The 24,100-nt window shown below is 37.5% G+C and overlaps 1 protein-coding gene across 16 annotated transcripts in view; it reads left to right on the top strand.

Moving 5' to 3' along the window:
• Positions 1-24,100, top strand: part of ZRANB3 (zinc finger RANBP2-type containing 3) — a 328,904-nt gene that overhangs the window by 198,222 nt on the left and 106,582 nt on the right. For 15 of the 16 annotated variants that reach the window (XM_054477865.2, XM_054477866.2, XM_063647415.1 and 12 more), the window contains 2 exons: positions 12,467-12,638; positions 14,377-14,493. In XM_054477865.2, the coding sequence (XP_054333840.1) occupies positions 12,467-12,638; positions 14,377-14,493 (289 nt within the window). Of the gene's footprint in view, positions 1-12,466; positions 12,639-13,750; positions 13,869-14,376; positions 14,494-24,100 lie in introns of those variants that run through there. The other variant, XM_054477873.2, reaches the window with a different exon arrangement.

Genomic DNA, 24,100 nt, shown 5'->3' with positions numbered 1-24,100 from the left:
TCAAATCACATAAGTAAAAAGTGAAAAAACGAGTATAAACACCCTTTGACACCCCTTTTCTTCCGTTCTCCTTCTAGTATTTGAATTATTTGGTAATTCAGTGTCCGGTTTTATATTATTGACTAAGTAAAATTAATGGACTAAATAAATTAATATTGTTCTCTACTAAATCAAGAAGTTGACTGTTCCTTTCTTGGTCAACTTTTTGTTTACCTTATAATTCATTTTTTTTCCCATCTGTTTGGTTTTCTATATAGCTATTGCTGCTTTTTCACTGAAAGATTCCAACCAATCTGTCAACTTCCAACATGTCTTATAAGCACATAAAATAATCTTTTTTCTTTTTCCTGGAGATTTTCCTCCCACAGCCTTCTGTTATGCTCCAATCTAAACCGATTTTTCTTTAGGCATGGCAGAAAGCTGTCACCCTGAATTTCCTTGGGCCATTCTGCTCTGTTGGATCCTCACATTCCTGGATTTCATGACTTTTATTTCTTAGTTTATTCCCTGATATTTTAAATATTTTATTATGGAAAAAATTAACATATACAAAAGTACATCCTATAGTATAATGAACCCCCCATGTACTCATTACCCAGCTTCAACAATGATTATCTCATGACCAGTTTTGTTTTTGCTATGCTTCATCTATCTCTTCTACTCCATATTCTTTTGAAGGAAATCCTAGAGATTGTATTTTATCTATAAAATGTTTCACATATGTCTCTAAAGAGTAAGGAATGGCTGTTCTTTTTTTCTGTTTTTTTTTGAGATGGAGTCTTGTTCTGTTGCAAGGTTGGAGTCCAGTGGCGTGATCTCTGCTCACTGCACTCTCTGCCTCCCAGGTTCAAGTGATTCCCCTGCCTCAGCCTCCTGAGTAGCTGGGACTACAGGTGTGCGCCACCATGCCTGGCTAATTTTTTGTATTTTATTAGAGACGGGGTTTCACCATGTTGGCCAGGATGGTCCCAATCTCCTGACCTCATGATCTGCCCGCCTCAGCCTCCCAAAGTGCTGGGATTACAGGCATGAGCCACCATGCCCAGCCGGGACTGTTCTTTAAAATATTTATGCAGGACTTAATACCTAAGTCATGGGTTAATAGGTGCAGCAAACCACCGTGGCACACGTTTACCTATGTAACAAACCTGCACATTCTGCACGTGTATCCCTGAACTAAAAGTAACATTTTTAAAAAAAACTATAAATTTTAATCCCCATTTAAAAAGTAATTAATTATAATACCATTATTATACCTTAAAAATTAAAATTAATTGCATTAAATCCCTTGATTGCATTAAAAATGCAGTAAATGGTTGGGTGATGTGTGCACCAAAATCTCACAAATCACCACTAAAGGACTTATTCATGTAACCAAAGACCACCTGTACCCCAGTAACCTATGGAAAAGCACAAGCATGCACACACACATAAAACATATTTAATTTTACATAATTAAAATGCACTTTTTATGTTATAAAAAATGCAGTAAAGGTTGAAATTTCCAGTTGTTTTCTGAATACATAATTTTACTATTTTGTGGGGTTCTTTTTAGTTTTTTCCCTGTAGTTTGTATAGATCAGTACCCAAATAAGGCTCACATACAGCAAATGATAGATGTCACTTAAGTCTTGGGTTTCTCTTTTATTTCCTTGTTTTATTTATTTATTTTTCCATTGTGGAAGAATCTAAATTGTTTTTGTAATCTAGATTCTACTGCCTGCGTCCTCTTGGTGTTGTTTAACATGTTCCTTTGTCCTCTGTATTTCCATATTCGTATTTAGATATAGAAACTTCTAATATTTGGAGACAATTCTCCTTTGTAGTGATGTTTTCTTCTATTAGGAGATATCTAAAGCCTCTCTTTTTATGATGTTAGCAGCTGTCTATGTTCAGTACATTATTAAGCCTTTGGACATTGCAGAATGGTGATATTCTAACACACTTTCTTCATTTAATAGTTGGCATGCCTCATGGCCGGGTGCAGTGGCTCACACCCATAATCCCAGCACTTTTGGAGGCTGAGGTGGGTGAATCATGAGGTCAGGAGATCAAGACCGTCCCGGCTAACATGGTGAAACCCTGTCTCTACTAAAAATACAAAAACAAAATTAGCCAGGCATGGTGGCAGGCGCCTGTAGTCGCAGCTACAGGCTGAGGCAGGAGAATGGCGTGAACCTGGGAGGCGGAGCTTGCAGTGAGCCAAGATCACGCCACTGCACTCCATCCTGGGGACTCCATCTCAAAAAAAAAAAAAATAGTTGGCATGCCTCTTTAAAATAAAACCTCATCATAATTTATTATGTGGACATTCACTGGTTCAGTTTGTTTAAGAAAGGCAGGATAAATTTTTTCCTTCTCATTTATTAATTTTCAATGTAATAAGTTGTTTTGTTAGCAACTTACAGTGGTGTCCAGTGCTCTTTATTTTCAAAGTTGGCAAGTTGAAGTCCTTCAACTTTGTTCTTTTTCAAGGTTGTTTTGGCTATTCTGTGTCACTTGCATTTTTATGTAAATTTCTGTATCAGTTTGTCAACTTCAGCAAAGAAGTCAGCTGGAATTTTGATACAGATTGCATTGAATCTGTAGATTAACTTTGGGAGTTTAGCATTTTTATAATAGTAAGTTTTAAAATTCATGAACAGTAATGTCTTTCCATTTATTTAATTAAAAAAGAAATCCTACAATGTTGTGTAGCTTTCAGGGTATAAGTCTTACATTTTAAACAAATTTACAAGAAAAAAACAAACAACCCCATCAAAAAGTGGGCAAAGGATATGAACAGACACTTTTCAAAAGAAGACATTTATGCAGCCAACAGACACATGAAAAAATGCTCATCATCACTGCTCATCAGAGAAATGCAAATCAAAACCACAATGAGATACCATCTCACACCAGTTAGAATGGCGATCATTAAAAAGTCAGGAAACAACAGGTACTGGAGAGGATGTGGAGAAATACGAACACTTTTACACTGTTGGTGGGACTGTAAACTGTTTCAACCATTATAGAAGACAGTGTGGCAATTCCTCAAGGATCTAGAACTAGAAATACCATTTGACCCAGCCATCCCATTACTGGGTATATACCCAAAGGATTATAAATAATGCTGCTATAAAGACACATGCGTGCATAAAGACACATGCACGTGTATGTTTATTGCGGCACTATTTGCAGTAGCAAAGACCTGGAGCCAACCCAAATGTCCAACAATGATAGACTGGATTAAGAAAATATGGCACATGTACACCATGGAATACTATGCAGCCATAAAAAATGATGAGTTCATGTCCTTTGTAGGGACATGGGTGAAGCTGGAAACCATCATTCTCAGCAAACTATCGCAAGAACAAAAAACCAAACATCGCATATTCTCACTCATAGGTGGGAATTGAACAATGAGAACACTTGGACACAGGAAGGAGGACATCACACACCGGGGCCTGTTGTAGGGTGAGGGGAGGGGGGAGGGATAGCATTAGGAGATATACCTAATGTTAAATGACGAGTTAATGGGTGCAGCACACCAACATGGCACATGTATACATATGTAACAAACTTCCACGTTGTGCACATGTACCCTAGAACTTAAAGTATAATAATAATAATAATAAAAATCAAGATGAGGGCCAGACGCAGTGGCTCATGCCTATAATCCCAGAACTTTGGGAGGCTGAGGTGGGCGGATCACCTGAGGTCAAGAGTTCGAGATCAGCCTGGCCAACATGGCGAAACCCCATCTGTACTAAAAATATAAAAATTAGCTGGGGGTGGCTGGTGCATGCCTGTAATCTCAGCTGCTCAGGAGGCTGTGACAGGAGAATCACTTGGACCCAGGAGGCAGAGGTTGCAGTGAGCCGAGATCACACCACTGCACTCCAGCCTGGGTGACAGAGCAAGACTCCATCTCAAAAAAAAAGAGAAAAAATCAAGGTGAGGAAAGACCCTTTCTAATTCTAGTTTATTGAGTATTTGAGGGTTTTTAACTCATGTTTTCTTTAATCAATTTTATTTATAATCCTTATTGATCATCAAATTGTCCCTCTTTTGACAAATGGGATGATCTCCAATTACTTTGTAATTTACATTCTACTCTTTTCATGATGATACCTTTATTCCACTTTCAGAGCACTTTGATAGTTCAGTATTTAGTGAGCAAGTTTGTGTTCTGTTTATCTGGGCTGTTCTTTGTCAATTCTATTTGTAATCTGTCATCATCATCTCACTCTGAATAATTTCAGTTTTTCAGTGTATCCTCCTGTAACTTCTACACTCCATTATCTCCCTCTGTTATGTTAACAATTAGATTGTTTCCCCTTTCTAAATCTTGTCTAGTCTATAATATTCTTCTTGCATGATAAACCAGAACTAAACATTCTGTTACATTTGCAGGGCACTATTATTTGATATAAGAACAGAGTGTCGTAAATTTTCCCCCAATTCTATCATGTGTCAAACCGTTTCATTGTTAAACTCATGTGATTGGAAAGCAAAATACTACAACCATTTTGGAAAACAGTTTGATAATTTGTTTATAATTGTTTATAAAGTTAAACTCACAAGACCTGCAAAACACTAATGAAAAATAAAAGAAGACCTAAATGAATGGAGTGGTATACCATGTTCGTGGACAGGGAGACAAAAAAAAAATTTTTTTTTTTTTTGAGACAGAGTTTGTTGCCCAGGATGGAGTGCAGTAGCATGATCTTGGCTCACTGCAACCTGTGCCTCCCAGGTTCAAACAATTCTCATGTCTCAGCCTCCCAAGTAGCTGGGATTACAGGTGCCCACCACCACTCCTAGCTAATTTTTGTATTTTTAGTAGAGATGGGGTTTTGCCATGTTATCCAGGCTGGTCTTGCACTCCTGACCTCAGGTGATCCACCTGCCTCGGCCTCCCAAAGTGCAAAGATTACAGGCATGAGCCACTGCGCCTGGTGTCTCTTAAAAAAAAATTTTTTTTAAGAGACAGGATCTTGCTTGGTCACCCAAACTGAAGTGCAGTAGCACAATCATAGCTTACTGTAGCCTCAACCTCCTGGGCTCAAGGAGTCCTCCTCTCTCAGCCTCCCAAGTAGTGAGGACTACAGGAGCACAACACCACACTCACCTAATTGTTTTCCATTTTTTATAGAGATTGGGTCTTGGTATGTTGCCCAGGCTGGTCTTGAACTCCTGGCCTCCCGCAGTTCTCCCACTTTGGCCTGCCAAAGTGTTGGGATTACAGGCATGAGTCACCGTGCCTGGCCTCAATATTTTTTAAATGGCAGTTTCCCTCAAATTGTTCAGTAGATTCTGTACAATAACAATCAAACCCGAGTAAGATTTTGTAGAAATTGACATTTTAAATCTAAAATTTATATGCAAAGGCAAAGTTCCTTTTTTAAAGGAACTTTGAAAAAGAAGAAAAGAATAAGATTCACACTATTTTTCTTTACAGTCATCAATCAGGAGACACATGTAAATCACTGGAACATATAGAATCTAGAAATAGACCCATATATGTGATCAGTTGATTTTTGACAATATGCAAGACAATTCACTGGAGAAAAGCTAGTCTTTTCAACACATGCTCTTGGAACAATTGGACATCCATATGTGAAAAGAAGAAACCCAAACCATATCTTACACAATATGCAAAATTTAATGATAAATGGATTGTATATTTGGGACTTCGGGTTAGGTAAGGATTTTTTTAGACGGGGCACAAACTTCATGAACGATAAAAGACAAAAGTGACGAATTTCACCTCATCAGAACTTAAAATGTCTGTCCCCAACACTGTTAAGAGGTGAATAGACAAGCCATAAACTTGGAGAGAAAATTGTAAACTACATATTTGATAAAGGAATATATAAATGTATAAGTACACAAAAGGAATTTTTAAAATAATATATTAAAAATTCTCAGCTAGGCAGGGTGGCTTACACCTGTAATCCCAGCACTTTGGGAGGCAAGGTGGGCAGATCACCTGAGGTCAGGAGTTCGAGACCACCCTGGCCAACATGGCAAAACCCCATCTCTACTAAATAAAAAAAATACAAAAATTAGCCCGGCGTGGTGGCACAGACCTGTAGTCCTAGCTACTCAGGAGGCTGAGGCAGGAGAATCGCTTGAACCTGGCAGGTGGAGATTGCAGTGAACTGAGATCGTGCCACTGCTCTCCAGTTTGGGCGACAGAATGAGACTCTGTCTCAAAAAAAAAAAAAAAAAAATCCCAAAACTCAGTAATAAGAAAACAAAATAATTTTAAAAACAGTTAAAAGATTTAGAAAGGCACTTGACCTAAGGCGATATGCAGAAGTCAAATAAGCACATGAAAAAATGCCCAAGACCTTAGTCGTTAGAGAAATGTGAGTTAAAATCACAATGAGGTACCAGTACACGTGCATTAGAATGGTGGCAAGGTTCCTGAACAACTGGAACTTTCTGCTGGGAATTACATTGCTTACATTGCTGCTGGGAATGCAAAATGTTCAACCACTTTGGAAACATTATGGCATACACTGATGATACAAATCAGAAATCCTACTGCTGGGTATTTAGTAAAGATAAATGAAAACATATGTTCACTCAGAAATCTGTATGCAGCTGTTTATAGTAGCTTTATTTATAATCACCTAAAACTGGAATAATCCAGATGTCCTTCAACTAATGTGATTGCAGAAATTGTGATATAGCCATACATTGGAATGTATTACTTGACAATAAAAAGCAATGAACTATTAATATACCCAATAACATGTATAACTTTCAAATGCAATATGCAAAGTGAAAGAAATAAGATTTAAAAGGCTACTTACTGTATAATTCTATTTATATTACATAACATTCCAGAATGTGCAGAACTACTAAGGCAAAAAACAGATTAATGGTTGCCAGCAGCCAAGGATGAGAGGAAAGGATTGCTACAAGAGGCACAAGAGAACCTAACTTTAAAAAATCAGAGGGTGATTTCCAAAGTCAGAAGTTAACTCTGCATGTGTATGTGTGTGTGTTCATGAACACAGATAAGCATATATGTTCTTGGCCATAAACTTCCTGTTTCATCATCGTAAGCTAATGTTAAATGCTACTGGGAAATGCCTTTTTAAAATTATATATGATCAAAAGGAGATTAAAGGCATATGTTTATTCTTTCAATTTAGAAAAGGATAAATGAATTTTTACTTACTCTGTAAAACTGAATGAGAAAATAATTATTCTAAGCTCAAAAGAAAGTTCATGTTTCATAATGTCTTTAGGGACATTTACAATTTTTTGGTTGTTGCTAATTTTAGTTTGTTAGGAATTAAATAGCCTTTTGTTTTAAGCCTACCCCCAAAGCATACTGCTTATACTTTGTCCTTAAAAATATTTTTCTTATTCATTTACACCTTTTCTCTTTGTTCTATGCACTTTACCTCTTTGATAATGCATTTACAAATTTGTTTTATAATTTTCTTTCCTTCCCATGAAACTATGGACCTTAATCTTCAGAATCTTTCACTTTTAGCTGGGCCTGGTGGTATGTGCCTCTAGTCCCAGCTACTCAGGTTGCTGAAGCAGGATAATCACTAAGAGCCCAGGAGATCGAGGCTGCAGTGCACTATGGTTGTGCCTGTGAATGGCCACTGTATTCTAGCCTGGGCAACATAGTGAGAACCCATCTCTTGGGGGGGAAAAAAAAAGAATCACTGACTTTTTAGGCCATTTCAAGACCCTAGGAGGGAGTTTTGGCATTTTTCACAGGATCATATGTCCCTGTCAAATTTATAGAAGTAGACACTTTTAATATATTAAAAGATCTCTTTTCAGCACATCTTCCTCTTCTCATATTTTTCCTTGTGTTTTGTGATGGTGGAGTTATCACCAAGTGTTGTTGGGATCAGGCTAAGAAGAAATTATATTAGTGGTATGTTTGGTTTGGATTTAGTGGGTTATATTTATGTATTTAGTTAGGTTATTGCTAGCCAACCTAGTATAGGAATGGCTTCCAGAAATAATCCTGGTAATGGGTAAGTGGACATATTGCAGTGTGAACGTGTCTTATGGTGCCAGATGCTGGGAACATGTGAGTACTGGAAGAGAAGCAAGGTTGAAATGTAGAGAGCCAGAGGATAATCTGCGAATAATTCTTTCAATTCTTATAGCTTATATTTGACAGAAATTTGATAGAGTTTTTTTTCAAATTTGGTTATAATTAGAAATATATGTACACACACAGAGTATGACAGTAAGTTATAAACTTGAAATAAACTTAAAAAAATTATCATTAATAAACAACAAAATTCAATCATCCATGCTTGAGTAAAGACTGAAGTATCCTATTTCTCAAATATTACAAAGTTATTGTCACCTGAAGAGGCAGTCAAAGCATAAGCAGTGGACAGTGTTGAAAAAACATTATAGATGTGATAAGTGGTTAATTAAAAAGTGTTATTTTTCTGAATTTAGGAACATCTGTAAGCATTTATAAATTTTTTGTTTTATGTAACTTGTGTTTTTTTCATTATAGACTCATATTTGTACTTCACTTTTTATTCGTAATTCTGTTTAAGTAACAAAAGTGTCTAACTCTAAAAAGGGCTCATTGTGTCTTTACTGGCCAAGTCTGTCAGTCAAGTTGTGCCCATGCCTGCTAGGCACTTGCCCGTCTTCTCAACTCTGTATACACCCCATTTTAAAGCATTGTTTTTTAGCACACTGCCAATGCATGAATTATATTCATGTTACTATTCTAGGCATTATGTATATTTTAAAACTTACATGAAAGAGAAGCTAATTTAGAAAGCTGAGATAAGAATACAATATGTAGAGGAAGTTCCTTCTGCCCCTCAGTGGGTTGACTTGAACGCCTCTGGAGTCTACTCATCCCCACACTTTGGAGACCAATGCTATGAAGTGGGAGCTATTGAAGGTATTTTTTTTTTAAGATTGTTTTTACATCATTGAATTTTAATTACAAAAGCATTATTTGCTTATTGTAAATTTTCAGATAGACAAAGTGAAAACAAAATGGGGTAACAAAACCCCAGTTTTTCCCGTAAACTTTTCAGTCTCTTTCACTATGACCCCGAAGGTAAGCAATGTATCATATCTTGATGTGTATTCTTCTGGAACTGTTTCCATTGTTATACAGACATACATATGTACACACATCTACACACATACATAATCCTTCATACCCAACATATTACTCTGAGACTTCCATTTTTCATTTAACATATATCTTCGACATTCATCTTACCCCTTACATAAAGTTCTAAATGATTCTTATGAATAGTTGCTTAATAGTCCATAGTTGGCATGCCCCACATTTTATTCAGCCATCCCCCAAACAGTGGATCTTCCCATTTTATATATGTAGGAATTGAGAATTAAGAAAAATAAAGGCCAAAACCTAAAGTTAGGAATGTTTCCTAGTCCCAGAAACTCCTACTTTTGTGTAACTGCCCCTAATACACACACACACACACACACACACACACACACACACACACTAGTGTGTAAATAGCATAGGAAAATAATCCCAAGAAATATATTTAATATAATTTTTTTTTTTTTTTTTTTGAGACGGAGTCTCGCTCTGTCGCCCAGGCTGGAGTGCAGTGGCTCAATCTCAGCTCACTGCAAGCTCTGCCTCCCGGGTTCACGCCATTCTCCTGCCTCGGCCTCCTGACTAGCTGGGACTACAGGCGCCCGCCACCGCACCCAGCTAATTTTTTGTATTTTTAGTAGAGACGGGGTTTCACCGTGGTCTCAATCTCCTGACCTCATGATCTGCCCGCCTCGGCCTCCCAAAGTGCTGGGATTACAGGCTTGAGCCACCGTGCCCGGCCTATAATTTTTATATTATTAGGTAAAAGTTGGCTTTTAGTAAAGCAAGACTTTGGAGTCAGACTGCCCAAGTTCAAATCTCAGCACCACTATTACCATCCATGAGATGTTGGGCAAATTCTTCAAATTCAGCAAATTTAAAGAGACTAAGGGTTTACAGGTGGCACCTCTTCTAGTCCTCCCTAATCCCTCTTATTTCCCCTTTGCACCCCAGACATGAGGCTGGGGTTTTGGCAAATGTGATATTGTCACCACTCTTCAGAACAAACGCCACCACTAGCATTCCAAGCTCCAGATGAAAGAGATGTTGGTGGGGAGAGTGGGTAACAAGAAATAATTCCTCTGAACCATGGTTCATACCAGGCATATGGCACTTAGGATCAACTAGTGGCATAAGACCCAGGAGGCAACTAGCTGAAACTTCTCTCAATAGTGTACCCTCCCCTGGAGCAGTGAGGAAACCTCACTGTTACAGACCAGGTCCTGGCACTATGACACACTGAAAATAGATTGCTCAGACTTCAAAACAGATCTGCATTTTGGGAGTACAACTGTTGGTACTCTGCAGGAGGCAAGTGTGGCCTATGTGGTTAGCCTGTTTTAAGACACTTGTATGTTGTCTTTGCCAGCATGTAGCAGTCATACCAAAAGACCTCCAGGTAGCATACTGCACACCTGTACAATGTCTCATGTAAGTGGAGAGTGTGCTTAAGAATCCATTTTAATGGCAAACACTGCATTTTCAACAAAACAAAACAAAAACCACCACCTACCAACTTCTTCCCAATATTGGTAGTTCTGAATGTTAGATTTTTTTTTGTGACCATGTGATCAAAATATACGTAAGTGTATGAATGGAAAAATAGGTGCAGAACAGGTGGCAAGTATTTTCCCATTTTTATTAGTGTGTGAATTTTTAATATAAATGTGGGGACATGATGCATTAAAGGAAGTCAAAATATTTTAATGAACAAGTTTCAGCAATTCAATTTATAACAATTATAAGTAAATCCATTAAAAATTTTTATATAGTGACAGTACTTAGATTTTTTAAACAAGTAAATTTCTTATTGATGACAACTAAATGGTATGTGTACAATTTTATCATACAGTAGATTCCGTTCATTCACTATAGTTATGTAATTGACTCTACATGCAAGTATATATATATATATATATATATATTTTTTTTTTTTTTTTTTTTTTTTTCTCGAGACGGAATCTCGCTCTGTCACCAGGCTGGAGTGCAGTGGCACGATCTCGGCTCACTGCAACCTCTGCTTCCCAGGTTCAAGCGATTCTCCTGCCTCAGCCTCCTGAGTAGCTGGGACTACAGGCGCACACCACCACGCCTGGCTAAATTTTGTATTTTTAGTAGAGACAGGGTCTCACTATGTTGGCCAGGATGGTCTCGATCTCTTCACCTCGTGATCTGCTCGCCTTTGCCTCCCAAAGTGCTGGGATTACAGGCGTGAGCCACCGTGCCCGGCTACAAGTATATCTTTTTAATATTGTGTGTATTGTTTATGTTTAATATTTATTTTTTAAAAAGCTAATGTTAACGAGTTCCACATTTCTCAAATTGACACCTATTTGTGCTAAAATACACCCAGTATTTTTTATCTAGTAAAATGGATAGTTACTTACATTATTAATATTAGTAATCATAATCCAACCTAACAGGAATTTTTTATTTGTTAATTATTCTCTAACCGCTGTTTTCAGTAGTGGGTAGTATGGACCCCTAAGAGATGATTGGGAATTTTATGGGCTGGTATTTTGGTTGTCACATTGATAGGGATATGTTATTGGATCAATTGTCCTAATGCGTAAGTTCAATTGATCCACTAGATTTCAACCCTTCTCTTAACATTTGTTCACAGTACTTGGTGCTTCGAGCTTCCAATTTTCTGAAAGGTCTAGAGAATAACTTGTCTTTTGCAAGCAGTTTAAGTTATTGCTTCCTTTCTTTTGCCAAGTCAGTTACCTCTTGTCTATCTGCATTATGCCTTCTAAATATTTCTTCAAAGCACTTATTCTCTGATGTCTCCTCTCATTCTCTCTTTCATAGTAATTTTGTGTTCTTTTATTTTATCCCTTTGCTGTCAATCCAGGAAAGGGTTGGAAAGGAAGAAGTATTTCAAAGGAAGAAGAGACCACCATGTAATCAATCTGCTATGCTTTAACAACCCTATTGGAGATAATATCTCCTCCTAGAGGGCACAGAAAATGTTCTGGGTGGTTTTGGTTATTATAATGACTGGCAGATGCACTGGCAGTTCATGCCTACTTTATGGAGAGATCTGCTAAAACACCACCATGTGTGAACCCATTCAAAATGCCAATAACACCCCCATTTACAAACAGTGACCTAGTGCAATTCAGTCATCAGTTCATCACAGCCTTGCATTAACTCAGTATAAACAGTATGCTTAGACACTAACATCTTCTCTAGTTTAAAGTAGTGTCAAATCTTATTCATTACTGTTTTTCAGGCTGAGCTTTTTGAAACTAATATTCACTCAGAAATATCAATGAAAACAGTGTCATGCTCCTTATCATTAAAAGGAAGAACACATTGGATAAATTATTTTCTTAACTCCAGCATTCAATTTTGCTACATGTTTTGTCTTCATTTTAACAGATATTTTGGTAAAAGACCTCAGTGGGATTGTAGAGGGGCATCAAATCTTAATGAACTTCACCAGCTATTAAGTGACATAATGATTAGAAGATTAAAGACTGAAGTTTTAACCCAGCTACCCCCTAAAGTCAGACAGCGTATTCCATTTGATCTTCCATCAGCAGCTGCCAAGGTGAGAACCGTTGCTTGACTGAAAGTCTTACTTTAAATAATTTTGAATTATACTATTAAAGATTGTACGTATTTCATATTTCACAGAAGGAAAGATTTGCTTTCTTAAAATAGGTTTAATTAATAGAGCCTATACATTGGTTTTGTATATCAGCAAGAAAGCAGGAAGAATTCAATTTTATTCATCAGATACATAAGAAGATATGGTAACCTAGTGGTTTAAAAAAAATATATTTTTGCTGAAAAAAGAGCTTCAATTGCAACAGAGATGTAGTATTAAGAATTCTAAATATCGGCCAGGCGCGGTGGCTCATACCTGTAACCCAGCACTTTGGGAGGCTGAGGCGGGCAGATCACCTGAGGTCAGGAGTTTGAGACCAGCTGGCCAACATGGTGAAAACTTGTCTCTACTAAAAGTACAAAAATTAGTTGAGTGTGGTGGCGAGTGCCCGTAATCCCAGCTACTCGGCAGGCTGAGGCACGAGAATCAGCTTGAACCCAGGAGGCAGAGGTTGCAGTGAGCCGAGATCACGCCATTGCACTCCAGCCTGGGCAATAGAGCGAGACTCCATCTCAAAAAAAAAAAAAAAAAAAAGAATTCTAAATAGAAGGTGTGAAACCCAATAATTAGCAAGGGAAATTGTGTTCCTTGCTCTAGAATTTCTTTTTAAAGTATGAATAACTCTCTTCTAGAATAACTTCATGCAGCCCTATTCTTGAAATTCTAAAACTCTGTGATCATGTTGTAAGATGTGAAATTCAGTATATCAGAAAACCAGCTTACTAATCCTTACCTAATCCTTATCTATGTTTACTTTTGGGGAATGCAGTGCTTTTATATTCTCTGAAATTTCTGCAAATCTGAAAATGACTTTATTAACAGAGTTTTTCATTGTTATCTTGAAAGCTTATAAGCATTTTGTAAACATTGAGCAATATGTTACTTCTAAAATAAGAACAATCTGATTTTCTTATCAGTATTAGAAAGAAAAATAAAATGGAATCAACATATGATTATATTTGTACTTAATATTAATTTTATTTAATATTCCCCATCTTTATTTAAATCAAACCACATCTTTTTACAAAAGTACTTAGCTGCCGTATACATTTTTACTACTCTGCTTTCTTATGTTTCTTATGTTCACTTTACAGAATGTATCTTCTTAAGAAGTTACAGGCCAGGGTGCGGTGGCTCACGCCTGTAGTCCCAGCACTTTGGGAGGTCGAGGTGGGCAGATCACCTGAGGTTAGGAGTTTGAGACCAGCCTAACCAATATGGAGAAACCCTGTCTCTACTAAAAATACAAAATTAGCTGGGCGTGGTGGCGCATGCCTGTTATCCAAGCTACTTGGGAGGCTGAAGCAGGAGAATCGCTTGAACCCGGGAGGCGGAGGTTGTGGTGAGCTGAGATTGCATGATTGCACTCCAGCTTGGGCAACAAGAGCGAGACTCTGTCTCAAAAAAAAAAGAAGAAATTATAATTGTTTGATTTATGCTGTTAGCAAAGGGCTTTGTTTTCACCCACAGCTTATCATTGGTTTCTATAATTTTGAAAATGTGACTGACCTACGTCTGCATTGATGTTTTTAAATGAACATGTTGGAATCTTTGGGAATTTTCTTTTTATATCTTTCTATAGAGAAAAGGAAAAAAAGTAGGACATGATTCATGATTGCATTAATTTGTTCTGTTCGTTATGCTATATTCATAAACAATGTTATTTTTTCCCACATAGGAATTGAATACCAGCTTTGAAGAGTGGGAAAAAATAATGAGAACTCCAAATTCAGGTGCCATGGAGACAGTCATGGGGTTGATAACTCGCATGTTTAAACAAACTGCTATTGCCAAGGTACTCTTTGCTGGGCCATCATGTATTTGTCTTCATACAAATTATTCAATGTATTTTACTGTTTTTAATTAAGCAAGTTATTTATATATTGCAGAATTTCTTTGCTGTTGTTTAACTCTTTTTTTTTTTTTTTTTTTGAGTTGGGAGCCTCACTCTGACCCTGGCTGGAGTGCAGTGGCGTGATGTCGGCTCACTGCAGCCTCCGCCTCCCAGGTTCAAGCCATTCTCCTACCTCAGTCTCCCAAGTAGCTGGGACTACAGGCACATTCCAACATGCCCAGCCTGTTTAACTCTTTTTTATGGAAAAATTCAGACATACTCAAAGTAAACGGTAATGCTGTATCCAACCATATATTTATCTTTTCCAATATACAGGTATATTTTGATGCAGGAAGATACTATACGTTATACTTTCTCATTTAAATTATATATATATATATATATTCATCTTTTTCTTTTCTTTTCTTTTCTTTTTTAAAGACGGAATCTTACTCTTTTGCCCAGTCTGGTGTGCAGTGGCTCGATCTCAGCTCACTGCAACCTTCACCTCCTGGGTTCAAGCAATTCTCCTTCCTCAGTCTCCCAAGTAGCTGGGATTCCAGGCACGTGCCTCCACGCCTGGCAAATTTTTTTTTAATACTTTTAGTAGAGACAGGGTCCATCATGTTGGCCAGGCTGGTCTTGAACTCCTAACCTCAAGTGATCCACCCATCTTGGCTTCCCAAACTGCTGGGATTACAGGTGTGAGCCACCATGCCCGAACTATATTCATCTTTATTATTAGTATTCCCATGGTTTTACTACATTATTACTGCAAATAATCTTTTTTTATTTGTCAGTCATCTTCCTTTGATATTGCATGTTCAGTACCCTACAGAGGTAATTTTGCTCACATTCTGTTTGTCTAAAAGTGAAAAATATAGGATTTTAGAATTTAGTAAAATTAGTGTAACTGTCAAGTAAACTTATCACATATTTGTGGTAGTTGTTTTTACCACCATGGTAGAACCTGTAAATACTGACGAGCGTCACCCCTCTTGATTCTGAGATTTTTTTGGTAACATAATTTTTTAAGATGAGGATTTTTGAGGTATATTTACATAAAGTGAAATTTATCCTTTTAAAATGTATAGTTGGTCCAGACATGGTAGTGCGCTTGTCGTCCTAGTTACCTGGGAGGCTGAGGAGGGAGGATCTCTTAGCTCAGAAGATCTGGGCTACAGTGAGCTATGATTGTGCCACTGCACTCCAGCTTTGGCAACAGAGCAAGACTCTGTCTCTAAAATAAAATAAAATAAAATAAAATGTATGGTTGGATGAGGCTTGACAAATGTGTATAGTTGGGTAACCATCAGTACCATGAAAATAGAGATATTCCTGTCTTGCCAAAAAGTTCCCTCATGTGCCTTTGTAGCATTTTCCCTCCACCCATCCCTATACCTTAGCAACCTCAGATATGCTTTCTGTCACTATAGTTTTACACGTTCCAGAATGTCACAAAAATGGAACAATAGCCTGTAGCCTTGTGTATGGCTTCTTTCACTTAGCATAAAGGTTTTGAGATTGATTCAGGTTGTTGTATATGTTATTACTTTTCCTTTTTATTGCTTTCCTTACATCCTCCAATGTATGGGAACAAAACTTTAAAAAAATTTTTTTTGAGAGAGTCTTGCTCTGTCACCCATGCTAAAGTGCAGTGTCACAATCATAGCTCACTGCAGTTTCGAACACCTGGGCTCTAGGGATCCTTCTGCTTCAGCCTCCCAAAGCGCTGGGGTTATAGGTGTGAGCTACCTCATCTGGCCCCTAAAATTGTTTTTTTTTATTCCTTCACCAATTAATGGACATTTGGAATATTTCTGTTTTAGACTATTGTAAGTCAAAGTGGTATAATCATTCATGTACAGGCCTCTGTATAGTCATATATTTTCATTTTCCTTGAGCAAATACTTGGAAATAGAACTGGTGAGTCATAAGAAAAGTATAGATTTAATTTGATTAAAAAAACTGCCAAATTGTTTTTCAAAGTAGCTATATTATTTTGCATTTCTACTGACATTGTATGAGAGTTCCATTTGATATCTTTGTCAGCACTAGGTATTGCCATCTTTTTCATTTTAGCCATTATTGTCGGTATGTAGTGGCATCTCATTGTGCTTTTAATTTTTCTTTTTCCGATGACTAATGGTGTTGAGCATGGTTTTTGGTGCCTTTTGTCTATTCATTTTCTTTTGTGAAGTATCTGTTCATATTGAGTCCATATTTATATGAGGTAATAAGAACTCTATTTTTGAAACAAGTTTTGTAATATATATATCTTTTACAAATATGTCCTCCAAGTCCATGGATTTGATTTCTATTTTATTAACATTGTCTTTCAGAGAACAGAAGTTTTAAATTTGGAAACAATCTAGTATATCAATTTTTTTCTTTTTTTTTTTTTTTTTTGTATTTTGAGTCCTAAGAAATTTTTGCCTAATCTAAGTTCACAAAGATACTCTCTTATATTTTCTTCTAAAAATGCCATAGCTTTAGGTTATCAGTCATGTGCTACTTAATCAAATTTCAGTCAACAAAACAGCACATATACAACGCTGGTCTCATAAGATTATAATGGAGCATATATAGAAACATAATAAATGGCACTTGACATTGCATTGCAGATCAAGTAGGAGAAATAATTGGTATTCAGTAATGATGCTAGGTCCTTTGGTTTTTCATATGAAAAATATATATATAAATAAAAATACATATACCATATAGGTTTGTGTAAGTACACTCTGTGATGTTCTCACAATGACACATGCATTTCTGAGAACATATCCTTAACAATGCATTTCTGAGAACATATCCCATAGCTAGGTGATAGATGACTTAGATGTAAGTCTATGAACTATTATTTTTGTAGCATATAATTCTTTTATATGCTACAAAATAAAGGTAGAGGTTCTGATTTTTTTATTTTTGTCTTGGTTTGTCATTTTACATATGGATTTTCAATTGTTACAACACTCATCGGAACACAGAAGAATATTTTGCCCTCCTTAAATTTCCTTGGCACCTTCATCAAAAATCAATTGGCAACGTATGTGTAGGTCTGTTTCTGAACTCTATTCTCATTCATTGGTCTATTCATCAGCCTTATACTACAATGGCTTGATTACTGTAGCTTTATAATAAGTCTTGAAGGCCAGGCATGGTGGCTCATGCCTGTAATCCCAGCACTTTGGGAGGCTGAGGCAGGTGGATCACTTGAGGTCAGGAGTTTGAGACCAGCCTGCCCAACATGGCAAAACCCCATCTCTACTAAAAATACAAAAATTAGCTGGGCGTGGTGATGCACACCTGTAATCCCAGCTACTCGGGAGGCTGAGACAGGAGAATTGCTTGAACCCAGGAGGCGGAGGTTGCAGTGAGCCGAGATCGCGACACTGCACTCCAACCTGGGCAACAGAGCAAGACTCCGTCTCCAAAAAATAAATAAATAAATAAGCCTTGAAATTATATAGTGTTTACCCTACTGTATTCCTTTTCAATATTGCTTTGTCTTTTGTAGGTCCTTTGCTTTTCTGTATGAATTTTAGAATCAGCATTTTAAGTGTATACAATTTTGTTGGAATTGTGTTGGATCTGTTGACTAATTTGGAAGAATTTACTTCTGAATAATATTTAGTCTTCTGGTCCCTGAAAAGAGTATCGTTCACTTTTAATTTATCCCCACAATGTTCTCTAGTTTTTTGAATACATTTTGTTAGATTTATCCATAGGTATTTTGTGTCCTTTTATGCTCCTGTAAATGGCATTTTTTAAAATGTAAATTTCCAGGTTTCCGTTGCTAAGTATGGAATTATTATTGATTTTCTTATATTAACCTTTTATTCTGTGACCTTGCTGAACTCCTTTTATTAGTTCGTTTGGATTTTTGGTTAATTCTAGAAGATATAGGATCATTTTGTCTGCACATGAAGACATTTTTATTTCTTCCTTGTAATATATATGCCTTTTATTTATTTGTTTTGCCTATTACGTTGAAGGAAGACTAGTACAATTTTGGATAGAAATGATAGGACTGAACAGCCTTACCTTATAGCCAATCTTAGGGGGAAGGCATTTAGTCTTTCACCATTAAATATGATGTTATTGCGGCTGGGTGTGGTGGCTCACGCCTGTAATCCCAGCACTTTGGCAGGCCGAGGCAGGCGGATCACGAGGTCAGGAGATCAAGACCATCCTGGCTAACATGGTGAAACCCCGTCTCTACTAAAAAATACAAAAAATTAGCCAGGCGTGGTGGCGGGTGCCTGTAGTCCCAGCTACACGGGAGGCTGAGGCAGGAGAATGGCGTGAACCCGGAACCTGGGAGGCAGAGCTTTCAGTGAGCCGAGATTGTACCACTGCACTCCAGCCTGGGCAACAGAGCCAGATTCCATCTCAAAAAAAAAAAAAAAAAAAAAGATGTTATTACTAAGTTTTTTATAGATGACTTTTCTTATGTAGATGAAACTTCTTTTTTTTTCTAGTTTGTTTAGAGAAGAGATGGAACATATGAACTTTTTTTCCTTTGGCAGAGAAGGGGAAGAAGAGGTGGTTATTATAAAAGTGGATATGAAGAAAATAGGTAATGTTCTAACACTACTATAAGTGAAAGAACTAGGCTTTTATGAATGTTCACCCAGGCATGGTGGCTTACATCTGTAATCCCAGCACTTTGGGAAGCCGAGGTGGGAGGGTCCCTTCAGCTTAGGAGTTCGAGATCAGGCTGGGTAACAGAGGAAGACCTCGTCTCTATTCTATAAAAAACAAACAAAGGAAAAGACAAAACAAACAAAAAAGGACAAATTTTTTTCAGAAACAAAATTTAAAGAAAGAAAAAAGTTCATAATAAAAGTGGTCCTGACACAGGGGAGTTTATACTCACTCACAAGCTTTATTTCCACTGGCATCTACCAGGTGCTAGCTGGGAGTCCTGAGAGCATATCCATTAGTGGAGCACAAGTTCAAAACTCTGCCTATTTTCAATACCCCTTTCTTACACTAAACAAAAGCCTTAAGCCATTGTGGAAGAGGCAGAGTACCCCCTCCTCCAACCTCAAAGCCTAGTCCATGACGGACTGCTTCTGGTGATGGGATAGGGACAAATGCTGCCTACCCCTGGGGAGTGGGCAGGAAACCCTGTTGGACTCAGGACCCTGCACTGATATAAGACAGAGATTTGTTACTGCCAGGGGAGAGGCAGAGACCTCTTTAGCACCACCTGCAGTTACAAGACATAGTTTTGTTAGTGGTGGGGGACAGGAACACCAAGAAAGTCCCACCCCCAAGGCTCAGCTGCAGCAAAAAATTTGTCTTACGCTGAGTTGGTACCAGGAGACTCAAAAGGTCCCTCAACCCCCACTATGAACTTAACACTAAGAAACCTTCAAGATCAATCTACCACTGGGAAAGAGAGACAACCCTCTATCATACAGGCGTGCAGGACTACTGAAAGCTGAGAATGTGGCAGGAACACTTAGCAAAACCCTTGACACACAGTATTACAAGCTAGAAGTATCCCATTGCTGGGGGAATTTGAGGTTCATGGTGCTCCAAAGGTAAATGTAACAAGAGAACCTAAACAGAACTCAGTGCTGACTACATTCACTCAGTCCCCTCCCCCACCATACTATCACCTCAAAGGAGGAAGCATGCTCAATTCTGGATGTAACTATCATTTCCTCAGTCTGTACTATCCTTCTACACATAACTCCTAGCATTCAATAGAAATTGCAAAATAACAAAAAAGACATTTAAAAAAACAACCATTGCCAAGAGATAAAGCAACTGATAAAGCCAGATGCAGAAATGACCCAGATTGTAGAACTATTAAACAAGGGCTTTAAAATAGCTATGAATAATATGTTAAAGCATCAAATAGAAAAGATAAACAACATGCAAGAAAAGATGGAGAATTTTAGAAATAGTATGAAAATTGTAAGACAGTAAAATGGAAATGCTAGAAATAGAAAACACAGTATCAGTTATGAGCCAATAATGGAAATAAAATGTAATCATAAAAAATATGGCCGGGTGTGGTGGCTTACACCTGTAATCCTAGTGCTTCAGGAGGCTGAGACAGGCAGATTGCTCGAGCCCAGGAATTCGAGACCAGCCTAAGCAACAAGGCAAAAACCCATCTCTACTGAAAACGCAAAAATTAGCTCAGTGTGGTGGTACACGTCTGTGGTCCCACTACTCAGGAGGCTGAGGTGGGATAATCACTTGAGCCCAGGAGGCAGAAGTTGCAATGAGCTATGATCATGCCACTGCACTCCAGCCTGGACAACAGAGTGAGTGAGACCCTGTCTCAAAAATTAAAATATAAATAAAATAAAGTAAAATAAAATAAAATTCATTAATTAAAACATTTGGCTGGCACAGTGGCTCATGCCTGTAATGCCAGCAGTTTGAGAGGTTAAGGTGGGGGGATTACTTGAGGCCAGGAGTTAGAGACCAGTCTGGCCAACATGGTGAAACCCCATCTCTACTAATAAATACAAAAATAAGCTGGGTGCAGTGGCTGATGCCTGTAACGCCAGCACTTTTGGAGGCCGAGGCGGGAGGATCACTTGAGGTCAGGAGTTCGAGACCAGCCTGACCAACATGGCAAAACCCTGTCTCTACCAGAAATACAAAAAATTAGCTAGGTATAGTGGTGCTCACTTATAATCCCAGCTACTCGGGAGGCTGAGGCAGGAGAATTGCTTGAACCCAGGAAGTGGATGTTACAGTGAGCCAAGATTGCACCACTGCATTCCAGCCTGGGCAACAGAGTGAGACTCTGTCTTAAAAAAAAAAAAAGGCCAGGTGCGGTGGCTCATGCCTGTAATCCCAGCACTTTGGGAGGCTGAGACGGGTAGATCACGAGGTCAGGAGATCAAGACCATCCTGGCTAACATGTTGAAACCCTGTCTCCACTAAAAATACAAAAAAAAAAATTAGCCAGGCATGGTGGCGGGTGCCTGTAGTCCCAGCTACTCGGGAGGCTGAGGCAGGAGAATGGCGTGAACCCAGGAGGCGGAGCTTGCAGTGAGCCAAGGTTGCACCACTGCACTCCAGCCTGGGTGACAGAGCGAGACTCCATCTCAGAAAAAAAAAAAAAAAAAAATCAGTCAGATGAAAAAAGAATAAAAAGGGATGAGGAAAGCCTATGGAATACCATAAAGTGTCCAAATATTTAAATTTGGGGTATTCCAGAAGGAGAAGAGATGGGCAAAGGCATAGAAAAAATATTTAATTAAATAATAGTTTAAAACTTCCCAAGTCTAGCAAGAGCTTTAGACATCCAGATACAGGAAGCTCAAAGACTTATCAAATAGATACAACCTGAAAAGGTCTGCAAGGCACATTGTTGTCAGAAGTCAAAGACAAAGGGAGAATTGTAAAAGCAGCAAGAGAAAAACATCAAATCACATATAAGGGAATGCTCAACAGAGTAAAAGCAGATTTCTCAAAAGAAACCTTACAGGCAAGGAGACACTGGAATAATATATTCAATTTGCTGAAAGGAAGCAAAAAAAAGCTTTCAACCAAAAATACTATACCCAACAAAGCTATCCTTCAAAAGTAAAGGAGAAATAAAATATTTCCCAGACAAGGAAAAACTGAAGGAATTTATCATCACTAAAACAGCCCTATAAGAAAAGCTTAAAGGAGCCCTACACCTGGAAAAAAAATAATTGTATCTACCATCATGAAAACACATGAAAGTACAAAACTCATTGGTAGAGCAGGTACACAAATGAGGAAAAGGACTCAAATGTTAACTACTACAGAAAGCCACCAAACCACAATGATAAAAAATAAGAGAGAAAGAAAGGAACAAATGATATAGAAAACAACGATAAAACAATTAACAAAATGGCAGTCCTCACATGTAAAACATAACGTTAAATGTTAATGGACTGAATTATTCACTTTAAAGATACAGACTGGCTGAATGGATTGTTTTAAAACAAAAAACATCGCCCAACTATATGCTGCCTACAAGAAATTCACTTCATCTGTAGAGATACATATAGACTGAAAGCAAAGAGATGGAAAAAGATGTTCCACACAAAGAGAAACCTAAAGCGAGCAGGAATAGCTATATTTATCAGAAAAAGCAAACCTTATGTCAAATAGTAAAAGGGGCCAGGCGCAGTGGCTCACACCTGTAATCCCAGCACTTTGGGAGGCCAAGGCGGGTGGATCATATGAGGCCTGGCAAACATGGCGAAACCCCATCTCTACTAGAAATATAAACATTAGCAGAGCACGGTGGCACACACCTGTAATCACAGCTACTCGGGAGGCTGAGCCAGGAGAATTGCTTGAACCCGGGGAGGTGGAGGTTTCAGTGAGCCGAGATCGCACCACTGCACTCCAGCCTGGGTGACAGAGTGAGACCCCATCTCAAAAAAAAAAAAAAAAAAGAAACTTGAAACTGTTTTAAAAGAATAAAACTTGTAAAACTTAAAACAAAAATAGAGAAGAAAGTAATTTACCCATGTCAGCAGTAGAATAGAATAAAAAGACTGTCACTACAGACCCTATAGGCATTAAAAAGATAATAAGAGAATATCATTAACAACTTTATGTCAAGAAAGCCAACAAAATTTATATGAATATATAGATTCCATAAACATCACAGCTGACTCAAAAAGAAATTAAAAACCTGAATAGCCCTGTATCAACTAGAAAAATTTAATTCATAGTAAAAATCTTAATGAAAATTTGAGGCCTCAATGGTTTCACTGCTATATTCCATTGAACATTTAATGTAAAAAGTAAAACCAATTCTAAAAATTTCTTAGGAAACCAAAGAGAAAGAAATACCTCTTAAATAATTTTATAACTTCAGGATTACCCTGTTACCAAGACCAGACAAACAAAATAATGAGAAAACTATAGGTCAGTGTTCTTAATGAATGTGAAAGTCCTTAACAAAATATTAGCAAATTGAATCCACCAGTATGTAAAAAAGTATACCAGCAATGCAAAGTTTAACACTGAATTAATCACTGTAAATCATCACGTGAACAATATAAAAATTGAAAACCATATGATTATCTCAATATAAGCATTTGACAAAATTCAATATCCATTCCTGACAAAACCTGTCAACAAATCAGGAATAGAAAGGAACTTCTTTATCACAATAAAAGGCATTTATGAAAATTTACATCTAACATCATACTTAATGCAGAAAGACTGATGCTCTTCCTCTAAGATCAGGAACAAGACAAGAGAGCCTTTCCTCATCACTTCCCTTTAACATTGTTCTGATTCTGGTCTTAGCTGTGCATTAAGGCTAGAAAAAGAAATACAAGGTGTACATATCAAAAAGCAGTAAGTAAAGTTGTCCATATTCACAGGCAGGATTATCCACATAGAAAATCGAAGAGTGATTTTATCAAGGTCACAGAATTCATGTTCAACATATAAAAATCATTTCTAGTTCTGTATATCAGCAATAAAAATTGGAAACTGAAATTTTAAAAATACGATTTGAAATAGCATCCAAAATCATGAACTAATTTAGAATAAAGTCAGCAAAAAATATGTACTGAAAACTACAAAGCATTGTTTA

The sequence above is a fragment of the Pongo pygmaeus genome, chromosome 11, assembly GCF_028885625.2.
Source record: "Pongo pygmaeus isolate AG05252 chromosome 11, NHGRI_mPonPyg2-v2.0_pri, whole genome shotgun sequence".
Taxonomy (NCBI): domain Eukaryota; kingdom Metazoa; phylum Chordata; class Mammalia; order Primates; family Hominidae; genus Pongo; species Pongo pygmaeus.
Note: the sequence above shows the minus strand (reverse complement) of the source record. Positions and strands in the feature narration are given on the sequence as shown.